At 45.2% G+C, this 12,893-nt stretch overlaps 1 protein-coding gene across 1 annotated transcript in view; it reads left to right on the forward strand.

Moving 5' to 3' along the window:
- LOC144805543 (uncharacterized) overlaps positions 1-12,893 on the forward strand; it is a 472,572-nt gene that overhangs the window by 72,047 nt on the left and 387,632 nt on the right. The window contains 2 exon segments of the mRNA XM_078672076.1: positions 8,745-9,869; positions 10,875-11,762. Coding sequence (XP_078528202.1) covers positions 8,745-9,869; positions 10,875-11,762 — 2,013 coding nt within the window.

Consider the following 12,893-nt stretch of genomic DNA (forward strand, 5'->3'; position numbering starts at 1 on the left):
GGAAAAAGATAACATTTAAATTATGTAGGACATTGAAATACCAGATGATAAAAGACCCAAATAGCAATAAAGAAGAAAAACAGATAACAGTATTTGCAGAATTATAAAAGTGTTTGCTTCCAGTGATTGTTCACTTCCGTACACATAGCAAAGTGACATTATGTACCAGGATACACAGTGGGAGACAAGCACAATGTGGATTAAAAGAAAAGAAACATTGTTGATTTTTATTTGGTGAAGAAGAGATACAAAGAAAAACATTCAATCGCACCTGATCACACTACCTGTAAAAGCAACACTGAACAATACTGGGACTAACTGGTATTTTCAGCTAACTTGTCGGATTAGTGATAAAACCTATAAACTCAAAACACCCAGAGTGGACATGTTGTCAGGGCTCTGGAGATGGAAGCTTCATTGGTAAAATGCATGTATTACTATTAACAAATGCCACTGCAGTATATGTAATGAAATAAAGCGAAGCACAGGTGTTCAAGAAATAACCTATTTTTAGATATAAAAGAGCATATACCTTGTTTTTCAGTAACGTTTGCTGTATCTTTTACACACTGTTATCGGTTGATGGTTCAGCTCGTGCCTCGCGCATTATTACTAAGTGCGACCAGTGGCTCCTCTCCGACTTGGCTCTCCCTATTCATTTTGTGACTTGCCAAACTCTACTTTGTATCAGAATTGAGCCATTGTAAGCAGTAGACTCTGTTTGAAGAATGTGGTGAAATAGCGAAATCCCACATCAAAAGCATATATGTGACAGGATAATCAGTTGCACTCCCAGCAATTCATCTTCCACACTTTATTGTCCCTTGTCCTCAAATGTTCTGAAGGATTTGTCGTATGAATGCCAGAAGTGGCAGTGGCATTCATGAAGCTAAAGCTAACAGGAGTGGGAGATAGAGAGGGAGAGAGATAAAGAGAGTGAGAGAGACAAAGAAAGGGGGAAAAAAAAGAACGAATTGGAAGTCAGTCAAGTCAATGAATTTATATAGCGCGCTACATACCCAGAGGGTCTCAAGGCGCTTGAGGGGGGGTGGGGAATTACTTCTCGAATATCCAGGTTGTAAGCTGCTTTCTGAATGCTAGGTGTGGCGAAGGTGCATGGAAAGTGAGTTCCAGTTTTTGGCCGCTCGGTAGGAAAATGATCTTCCTCCCATGGTGGTTTTGTTGACGCGGGGAACAGTAGCGAGGGCTTGGTTGGAAGAGCGCAGCTGGCGGGGGGGGGGGTGGGCGGGGGGGTGTAGAAGGAAAGACGTGAATTGAGGCATTCGGGTCCAAGTTCGTAGAGAGCTTTGTGTGCGTGGGTGAGGAGGCGGAAAGTTATTCTCTTATTGACGGGGAGCCAGTGGAGGTTTTTCAGGTGACCAGAAATGTGTTCTTTACGCGGGATGTCTAATATGAGTCTGGCTGATGCGTTCTGGATGCGTTGGAGTTTTTTCTGAAGTTTTGCGGTGGTACCGGCGTAAAGGGTGTTTCCGTAGTCAAGGCGGCTTGTAACCAGTGCGTGGGTGACCGTTTTTCTAGTTTCGGTGGGGATCCAGCGAAATGTTTTTTTGAGCATGCGAAGAATGTTGAAGCAAGATGAGGAGACGGCGTTGACTTGTCTGGTCATCGAGAGTGAGGAATCCAGGATGACGCCTAGGTTCCGTGCGTGATCCGTTGGGATGGGTGCTTTTCCAAGGGCTTCTGGCCACCAAGAGTAGTCCCAGGCGGAGGGGGAGGTACCTAAGAGAAGGACTTCTGTTTTGTCTGAATTCAGTTTCAGACGGCTATGCTTCATCCATTCGGCTACCTCTTTCATTCCTTCATGTAGGTTGGTTTTGGCGATGTTTGGGTCTTTGGTGAGTGAGAGGATCAGTTGAGTGTCATCAGCGTAGGAGATGATGTTGAGGTTGTGTTGGCGTGCGATGGTCGTGAGGGGGCTCATGTATACGTTGAAGAGGGTGGGGCTGAGTGAAGATCCTTGTGGCACGCCGCAGATGACTTCAGTGGCCTCTGACTTGAATGGTGGGAGGCGTACTCTCTGAGTTCTTCCGGCAAGGAAAGAAGTGATCCATTCCAGTGCTTTTCCTTGGATTCCGATGTTTCTAAGTCGTTGTAACAGGGTGTTATGACAGACTGTGTCGAAGGCTGCGGAGAGGTCGAGGAGGATGAGGGCGACTGTGTCTCCATTGTCCAGTAGAGTTCGGATGTCGTCTGTTGCTGCGATGAGTGCGGTCTCAGTACTGTGTTTGGCTCGGAAGCCGGACTGTGAGGAGTCGAGGGATTTGTTGGCTTCGAGGAAGGCGGCGAGCTGGTTGTTGACAGCGTTCTCGATGACTTTGGCCGGGAATGGGAGGAGCGAGATGGGGCGGTAGTTTTTGAGTTCGGTGGGGTCAGCTGTGGGTTTTTTCAGAAGGGCGCTGAGTTCGGTGTGTTTCCAGCTTTCTGGGAAGGTGCCGGATTTGAGGGAGCAGTTGATGACGTCTCGGAGGTGTGGTGCTATGATGGAGTCTGTTTTGTTGAAGATGTGGTGAGGGCAAGGGTCTGAGGGGGATCCTGAATGGATGGAGTTCATCAGGCGAATGGTGTCCTCAGTGGAGATTGGGTTCCAGTCATTAAGGATGTTCAAGGGGGGTGAAGGTACGGCAGAGGGTTTGGTGGGTTGGTCTTCGGGTTGGTTGTTGAAGCTGTTGTGGATGTCTGCGATTTTGTCGTGGAAGAACGAAGCTAGTGAGTCGCAAAGGGTTTGAGAGGGGGTGATGTCGTTGGAGTTGGCAATGGGGTTGGTAAACTCTTTGACGATGTTGAATAGTTCCTTGCTGTTGTGGGCGTTTTTGTCTAGTCTGTCTTTGAATGCGGTTTTCTTGGCAGTCCGGATCAATTGGTGGTGTATGCGGGAGGCGTTTTTGAAGGCGTCCCTGGTGTTGGTGTTTGGGTCTTTTTTCCAGGTCTTCTCAAGGGAGCGACAGAGTTTCTTGGATTTCTTAAGATCATCGTTGAACTAGGGGGCGTTTTTGCTGCCTAGTTTGATTTGACGTTTTTTCAAAGGTGCTAGGTTGTCGGCAGTGTCGGTTAGCCATTGTGTGAGGTTGATGGCTGCTTGGTTGGGGTTCGATGAGTGGGCAGGGGGGTTTTGAAGAAGCGATGTGGAGACCTGGTCGATGGTGATTTTGTTCCAATTTCTTTGCAGAGTAGGTTGAGGATGGTTGTGGGATGTGGTCTTTTTGTAGACAAAGTGAACGCAGCTGTGGTCCGTCCATTGGAGAACTGCGGTGTGACTGAAGGAAATATGTTTGCTGGAGGTGAGGATAGGGTCGAGAGTGTGTCCTGCGCGGTGTGTGGGGGTATTAACAAGTTGTTTGAGTCCTAGGTTGGCGAGATTGTCCAGAAGGGTGGTGGTGTTGTTGCTCTTTTCCAGGTGAAAATTGAGGTCTCCCAATAGGATGTAGTCCTCGGAGGAGAGGGCGTGTTGGGTGATAAAGTCAGTGAGTAAGTAAGTAAAATATCTTTATTCGATTGTTTACATATAACAATCATAAAAGTACATTTCAAAGACATTTGACACACAATAAAATTTATACGAGAAAATGTTTGTTACCACATAAACACGAGCACAAGCGAAATTACAAATTTGTGATTTAAAAGCAATAAAAATACAATATTAATTTAAAAAGATTCATATCAGTAGCAAAATTAATTAACCTTCCATGCTTTTCCTATGTTTAAATGCAAGTTTTAAAAAACTACATAAAAACAGGGTACAGTCGCTATTTAGCATTTGAAGGTAATAAAGTGCTGGTCTGAATTGTGCAAAATGGAGCCGTTGTAGTAAAGGTTTTAAAAACAAGTTACGAGGGACTGTATAATATGAGCAGAAAAATCAAAAGTGTGCCAGGTCTTGTGGAGACTTATTGTCGCAGCCACAAGCTGGCAACACTTGTCCTCTATGTGCCCCACTTGGTACAGCTAGCAAAAGATGGAACATATCAAATCGGAACCTTGTCAGCAAAAAGCGTTCGTAACCCGACAAAGGCCAGACTAAATAAGGTTCTATTTGAAGGCTCGTTTTTGTGAGAGCGTGCAATCTCACACTATTTTTCTCATACTCTCTCTCCTCCCTTGCCAAGTACCTAGTTGCCATAAAAGTGTTCTTCACATAAATTACATCAGATTTAGTTATTTTCTCAGGGGCTAGAAAAAGATCCGGCCGGCCTAATTCAGAGAGACATCTTCTGACATATTTTATCCACGGGATCTTATACTTCCCTTCCCACTCTAATGCTTCTTGCAGGATGTTTCTAGTGAGGGGTATATCTAGATTTAGCCAGCTATTTAGCCAGCATAGCAAGGGATTTACAGCTATCCTGTCACTTAAATAGGACATACCTAGTTCCGCGTGAACAGAGAAGTTTGCCGTACCCCTGGGGAGCCTTAAAACTTGCTTTAAAAAATTATTTTCAGTGACCTCAAGGGCATCTAGGGGTTCGGATCCCCATATTTCACTCCCATAGCACGCAACTGCAATGCTTTTGGCTTGATATAACTTCAAAACAGCGGCCACTGGGCTATTACCCATTTTCTTTGCAAAATCCATTATAGCTGCGTTTACACGCACTACCTCGCCCTTTTTCTTTTGTATTGCAGGTGCCCAAGTTAATTTATGGTCAAAAAGGACACCAAGATACGAAAAGGTCCTGGTTGTCGGTATTTTTTCGCCATTTACAGAATGGGGGTAACTTTTTTTTGGACCTGAGCCAGTCATCATAATAAAAGATTTCGAATTGTTAATGCTCAGGCCACAGGAGTTCATAAATGCGAAAAAAGAATCTAGCCGAGTTTGAAGGCCAATCGCCGTTCTGGAGATTAGGACGGCGTCGTCCGCATATAGCAAGACGGGCACGCCCTTCCTCCCTATGTATGGGTAATCTGTACCAGTTTTTAATAGATGCTCCTCCAGTTCATTGATGTAAAGATTAAAAAGAAACGGGGCTAAGATGCACCCTTGTCTAACCCCCCGGTTTATCCTAAAGTCCCTGGTTACTTTCATATCTTGTGTAAAGCGGACATTTGCTCTAGTGTCCGAGTGGAGATCCGCTAAAAAGTTAATGAGGTTTTGCTCCACACCCATTTTTTGCAAGACCTCCCAGAGCCTACCTCTATCAACGCAATCGAAGGCGGATGATAAATCCATAAAGGCCATGTAGATGGACCCTTTTCTTGCCATGGTGTATTTGCCATTTATTAAGTACAGGTTCAGACATTGAGCTATCGTGGAGTGACCTGGTCTGAACCCGTATTGGATTGGCGACAGAATGTTTTTTTCAGTGATGTCTTCAGTGAATTGTGCACGGGGTCCTGGTGGCCTGTATAGGAGTGTGCCTCTGAGTGTGGTCTTGGGGTCGGTGTGGATCTGGAAGTGAAGGTGTTCGGCGCTAGAGAGGTTGTCGTCTGAGCTGGTTGAGATGCGGATGGAGTTCTTATGGACGATGGCGATGCCTCCTCCTGTTTGTTTGGGGCGATCTTTTCGGATGATCTTGTAGCCTTCCGGGATGGCTATGGTGATGTCTGGGGCCGAAGAGGCGTTCATCCATGTTTCTGTTAGGAAGGCGACGTCTGGAGAGATGGTGTCTAGTAGATTCCAAAGGTTGATGGCGTGGCTGTGGACCGATCGGGTGTTCAGTAGGAAGCATTTAAGGTGGTTGGCGTCAGATCTATGTTTGGTGTTAGTGGATGCGGAATTGGTTTTTGTGCCGTCAAACTTGCAGGAGATGCATGTGAAGGGTCCATGGGTGTGTCCAGGTGAGGCTTGGGCGCAGTTGGGGAGTCGGCCAGGATTAAGTGCTAGGAGGGTGGCTGAGTCGAATGTAATGCCGGTGGGCAGGGCATTGCGTGGACCAGGGGGTCTGGCGCTCGGCGCGGTCCAGGCGCAGACGGGCGTAGACGGGCTTACCTTTGGCGCACCTTCGGCGCGGCCATAGCGCGTGGACGCTGCGCGTTGGGACATCTGCTTTAAATGGATAGTGGAGGGGGCGGAGCGTGGGAGGGTCAGCTGGGAGGAGTTAGCCGGGAGGGTATGCGGGGCAAGGGAGTAGACAACAACCTGGATACAAAATGGAGTTAGAAAGTGAAACTTGGGCAGCCTTTGGTCAGTGCAAAGCTAAATAACAATAGTGCACACAATTGAGGCAGCAGAAAAAGATGCAGATTATAAAAGGCGGCAGTCACACGAAGTATTACCAAAATGCTAGCTTAGTGTGAGGTACGGCGCTATGAGTCAACAAAGCGCTATGTGAATTTGCTAATCCTGTCGTGCGCGATGTTTAACAATGCAAAATTACTTGGGCGCTGTGATTAAATGTCGAGCGCGATGTTAACAGTGCTATTCCAATGGAGTCCGATGTTATTAGTTCCTTATAAATGACGCGCGATATTTAAAGGGCTAAATTACACGAGCGCGAAGTCGGAAGCAGCTATTTAAACAAGCGCGTTGACACAGATGCAAGTGCGAGCAAGCGTGCTGCTACGATACCAGCCAGATGATTTTGCAGCAGAATTCTTTGCCAGGGAGCGTGGGGGGGAGCGACCGTCTCGGATGAGATCCAGGTGGTCACGGTACGTTATTTGTACTCATCTAAAAATAGAAGAAGCAGCCAAATACATGCCAATGTGTGACATCACCAGGGAAATGGGCTGAACACCTGTGAATTTAATGTTTATTTTTAATACCTATAGACCCATGTCATGCCAATAAACAGGGCACAAGTAAGGAAAATAGTGAAGGAGCCCATTATCATATGCAAATCACAGTGACGTCACATGTAGTGACATCACAAGAAGTGATGTCAGGCCCTTATAATAATTTTCACGTGAAAGGTTGACGGCCTGTTTTAAAAACATGAAACAAAATAATGTAAAAATAAGTTTTTGGTTTCAGTTTTTATACATCATGTGTTTTGCCCACTATTAGTTTGTAACTAAACTCGAAAAATGACTGAAAGTGTAAATATTTTTAAACAGATATGTGGAACTTGGAAATTACATTTTTAAACAGTTTTCAGCAAATAAATGAAATGTGCTTTTAATTTGCGTTTGTTTCCTGACGTTATTCTTTATACAGCCCCTAAGCCCCAAAGTGTTTCACATTTACAATGTATTAAGCAATAGAAGGACTAATTGTGTCAAGTTCTCTGTTCCTCTCTTGCGCCACTCACACAAACAAACACTCAGAGGCCTGTGTCTGCAGTGCTGGGGCACAAAGTAACAATTACCAGTTGCAGGCTAAGGAGCTATGTGGAACTGAGTCCTGTTTCTAGATAATAGTCGGGGGACCCCTTCAAACTGTGGCTACCCCCGACTTGTGCCGTGCTGATAAAGCAATAGTGAATTTGAGTAATTTATGATGAATTGAAATGAGAGAAAGAGAAGAAGAGAGCGACGTGCAGGATATATTAAAGAAAATGAAAAAAGAGACACAAGACTTTACCCTGTTCTGTGTACTAGCACTTTACGTACAATCATTTCCTGCCTGCACAGAGATAACGGACCTCATACCTGCCAGAGGGAATCCTGAGACACCGGCACTGCTGCTTGCAGCGCTGCTCCACCGCTGCCTGTCATCCCCCCGCCGCAGCCTCACTCCAACAGCGCTGCCGCAGTGTGGGGGAGACAGAGAAAAAACCACAACTCCCAGAGGCCTCCGCGACCGGAAGTCGCGTCGAGGCGAAGCGCGCCAGGAGGCGCTATAAATCGGCACTCACCTGCTGAGGAGCGGGTGCTCGTACAATCATTTCCTGCCTGCACAGAGATAACGGACCTCATACCTGCCAGAGGGAATCCTGAGACACCGGCACTGCTGCCTGCGGCGCTGCTCCACCGCTGCCTGTCATCCCCCCGCCGCAGCCTCACTCCAACAGCGCTGCCGCAGTGTGGGGGAGACAGAGAAAAAACCACAACTCCCAGAGGCCTCCGCAACCGGAAGTCGCGTCGAGGCGGAGCGCGCCAGGAGGCGCTATAAATCGGCACTTACCTGCTGAGGAGCGGGTGCTCGTACAATCATTTCCTGCCTGCACAGAGATAACGGACCTCATACCTGCCAGAGGGAATCCTGAGACACCGGCACTGCTGCCTGCGGCGCTGCTCCACCGCTGCCTGTCATCCCCCTGCCGCAGCCTCACTCCAACAGCGCTGCCGCAGTGTGGGGGAGACAGAGAAAAAACCACAACTCCCAGAGGCCTCTGCAACCGGAAGTCGCGTCGAGGCGGAGCGCGCCAGGAGGCGCTATAAATCGGCACTCACCTCCCGCGTCGCGGGAGCGCGCGGGATCGTGCCGGGCTAAGCCCGGGCAAAGGGCGGGCCCTCTGTGGCCCTCAGAGGCCTGAAGCGGCCGGGACGGGCCACCCCCTTAACATCTCCTTATAAGACATCCTGTCATAAGGTAATCTGCTTACTAGACATACGGTACATAGTTATATATCTATAATTCAAGGATGTCCAAAGTTAAGAAAACTCCGATGGCAACGAGATCCACAACAAGATCAAATTCTGTGAGCACACCGCGACCTATCATAACTGCCATAGACCTCATGTAACAAAAAACTATTAATGTAGTGGCGGATGCCATCCAGGACACAGAGCGACAACTTTCCTTGACCCCAGATTTGTGTTTTCCAAACCTGTCATTGCACACTACTGATAACATAAATCAATTGGATGCCACAATTAATTACCAGGAATCTTTATTAATGCAGTCATTCACAGAACTTCCAGGGTCGCATATGAAGGGCAATACCTCGAAATCCCTGTTTACACGCCCTGCAGGGAATACAATGGAGAGTAGTCCTCTGGTGTCAACTAGCCTTGATAACATCATAAGCTGCCTGCACACATCGTCCTTAGAACTAGATGTTCAATTAGTGGAGGATCAAATACCTGACACTCAACTGACCCCGGTAATAACTCAAGATCCAATAAGTAAAACTCAGCATCATAAGAAAAAACGAAAAACAAAACATTTGTCGAGAAAAACTCATTGTTCAATAGTTAAACCGAAACAATCAATCAAAGATATGTGGCAAAAATCTAGACAGGTGAAACCTTCTACAGTAACCACAACTGGGATTTCTTTGACATCCAACCAAGCCTCGGATACACTCCGATATGAGAAGAATAATACTGAAAGTATTTTGGTTGAAGATCAGACGAGGCAAATAGATCAAATATCGATAATGAAAATATCCCTCCTGAGTGAAATAGAATCTATGGTTAAATCTCTCCTACAGCCTATTAGTAATCGAGTTATCAACATAGAGAAGGCTTTAGGCAAATTTGAGAGAGCACAAAATGAAGTATCCACTAACATTCTCAAAATGCTAAACACGCCTATTTCTAATTCTACTTTCGTCCCAGCAAGCAAAACTCTTAAAGTTACTAACACTAAAATCATGAAAACCACTAAAGAAGCTACAAAAGGTACTGTTACACAGACATCATCTCAGCGACAGGGATCTCCAGCCACATCTAACTCAGTAATAACTACACAAGTAGTGTCCAATCCATCGCAGGCAATAGCCTTACCTGTGATTAATATACAACCTATACAGGAACGTGATGAAACCGATGACAGTGAATGGGCTGCTGAGGGTTCTCCATCAGAATCAGCTACAGCAAAAGTGGAATCAATGAGGCACCCTACATCATTAACGCCGAATATTCCCATCAAGACAACAGGGACAAATCAGCCTAAACCGATGATAGTAAAAAGACCTATCCACATAAACCTTCCACCTGAATCTAACGCACATACAATTGTCATGATTGGGGTTCCCAAACTGGCAGAAAACAGTGGGGAGACTTATGTGGAACTAAAAAATAAGGTTATGCAATGGTTAACAACACACAGGCCACTTCCCTCTCATATAAACGGGACTATATCCCAAGTGAAGAGAGTAGATTGGGTGGGCTCTCGATTTAAATCAACAGAGGGTGATTGTATTGTAGTTAATTTTAAAGACAGAGGAGTGACGAAATTTATCATTAACTGGAGGAGTCCGTCAACGAATAGCCTGATTCGTACTATGGGTTTAAGCTACTTTTACCCCCATAACACAAACGGGCAAAGTAAAAATTTCCAACTAAACTATGACCATGAGGGGTCTTTGGAGCCCCAAGCCCATCTTCAATCATGGGCACCCCCTCTCGCCCCTAGTCAGAGGATGACCTTAGATTTTGAACATCGAAGACATGCACAACCATGGGAAGGTAGACTAATTAATCATCCACCTCCAATAGCGTACGAGAGAATGGGACCCGTATAATACACGCATAAACGAGATCATGCATATCCCTATCTATTTCAAAATCAATATGAGGTTCCGACATCAAATAGATATGATGCCTTGTATTCCTATGACTATTTGGATGAGGTGGATTGACTGACATCCGTCTCGCCCCCTAGTAATTTACTTGACTTGTCAAACTGCATGGAACGAGTTAATATCATAAGCACTGATAATCTAAGAAGCACTTTTGACCTTGCAAGAGTGGGACCGGTCATTAATTCAATAGAGCCTGTAACACCCTCCCTTGAGAATCTCCCCCCACAAGTAGCACCTACTCTTTTCACTCTTGAATTAGGTAGCTCTTCTCCTACTATAGCTCTTAACCCGTTACACAGTATTAGCAACCAACCAGCAGCTGCAACGAGCCGACCTACTCAAAATCCACACCTATCTCCTAACACGACTTATGAGCCACTGAAAGATCACGATGTATTTAACACTATAAAAATTCTCTCGTGGAACATCGCAGGATTGGCCGCAAAAGTAAAAGACCAGACGTGGATGAAATTTATTAGGAAATTTGCTATACTGTGTTTCCAGGAAACATGGCTTACAGATAATAGTGTCTCCATTGAGGGGTTTCAGAGCTTCTTTGTCCCGGCAATTCCATCGCCTAGTGGCAGATCAAAGGGGGATCTGGCAACATTTATCAGCCTTTCCCTCATTCTCAAGGTTAACACCAAGAAACTGGAAAACAGGAACATCCAGGTCTTGGAGCTAAGGAAGGGTAAAAAAGCACTAACCGTAGTTAACTTTTATAATTCAGTAACACCATCAGGAGAGTGCAACATCATCAAGCTCCACAACTATTTGCGAGATGAATTAGCAAAATTGCCACGGAATAAGATAATCATCGGTGATTTCAACGCACATATCTGTGGAAATCCGACTGAGACAACCTTGGACTCCTTGGGATGTGGGAATAAGTCGGGACTTCATTTTGCTCATTGCCCGCGAGGTACTAATGTCAATAAGCTAATAGATGACCTGAATCTGAGCATCGCTATGTCCCTGAAAGATGACTCCTTCATCTATGAAGTACCAACTTATAAAGGCTCTGAGCACGGCTCTTTCATAGACCATATTCTTCTTTCTGTTGACTTGGTAAACTTAGTTTCAAATTTTAATATACATGAAAGCATTTTTAGCGACCACAACCCAATCACAATTGAACTAGGAGAGGGTCTTTTTGAACTACGGAAAAACCGTAGAGATATGGGTACTTCAAAGTTGATCAACGGAAATCGTCGTTTGAAATGGTCCATGATAAACAGTGACACCTTGTATAAGTCTGTAAAAGCAAGTTGCAATCTGGAACTGAATATTTGTGCCTCTGAGTCTACCCCACCTGAAACTATTCTATCTGCTTTTGCTACTATCCTTCAAAGGATTGACAAACTGCTATCTGTTCCAATAAAAGGTCCAAATGTTTGCCAGCCTAGATGGTTTGACCACGCTTGTTCAGCAGCTAATCGAAATTTGAAAATGGCTCTCAAGAAAAAGCCAAGGGATACCGCTTACATCAAAATCTTGCGATTCTAATATAAATCAACCTTGGCATCCCGCAAAAAGGATATAAAAGCGAATATTTGGGAGTCTTTGCTCGATCCCTCAATCTTGAGAAATAGCTCTAAGTTTTGGAACATAATCAATAAACCGCTGTTTGATGACCCTAATGCTGTCAGTATTGGAACCAACATACCTGAGAATGAGTGGGTTTCTCATTTTAGTATAATTTTCATGAGCTTTGATCCGGTGACGATACAAGAAATTAAATTTCCAGAGGAAGCATCCCTGCAATTCACAGTCAAAGAAGTCGAAAAGGGGATCCGTGATTTAACCAGTAATAAGGCCCCGGGCCCAGACGGCCTTCCCCCGGATCTATACAAATCAAACATCTCATTTTGGGCCCCAATTCTTACTGCGGTTGTCAATGCTGCTGTTGCAATCGGGAGTCCAAAATCCTGGGGGGTTTCAACTATAGTACCCGTTTACAAGAAGGGTGACAGAAGTAACGCAGCATGTTACAGGCCCATCTCCCTGATAAACTCAGTTGCCAACGTAGTGGAAGGAATAATTTTAAATAGGCTGACCACGTGGGCTAAAAATAACAATGTAATGTCACCCGTTCAATACGGGTTCAGGCCAGGGCACTCAACAATAACTCAATGCCTGAATCTATACCTAATCTCTGGCAAGTATACCCTGGCCAGAAATGGATCTTTATATATGGCCTTTATGGACCTTTCATCGGCCTTTGATTGTGTTGATAGAAATAAGCTCTGGGACGTTTTACTCAAAATGGGGGTCGAGAAGAACTTGATTAACTTTTTAGCTGATCTTCATAGTGGCACGCGAGCAAATGTTCGCTATACCAAAGACTTGAAAGTTACTAGAGACTTTAAGATAAATCAGGGGGTTAGGCAGGGCTGTATTTTAGCGCCATTTCTTTTTAATTTATATATTAATGGACTCGAGGAGCATCTTTTAAAAACAAAAACTGACTACCCATACATAGGGAGAAAGGGCGTACCTGTTCTGCTTTATGCAGACGACGCC

The sequence above is a fragment of the Lissotriton helveticus genome (genome assembly GCF_964261635.1).
Source record: "Lissotriton helveticus chromosome 1_1 unlocalized genomic scaffold, aLisHel1.1 SUPER_1_unloc_14, whole genome shotgun sequence".
Taxonomy (NCBI): Eukaryota; Metazoa; Chordata; class Amphibia; order Caudata; family Salamandridae; genus Lissotriton; species Lissotriton helveticus.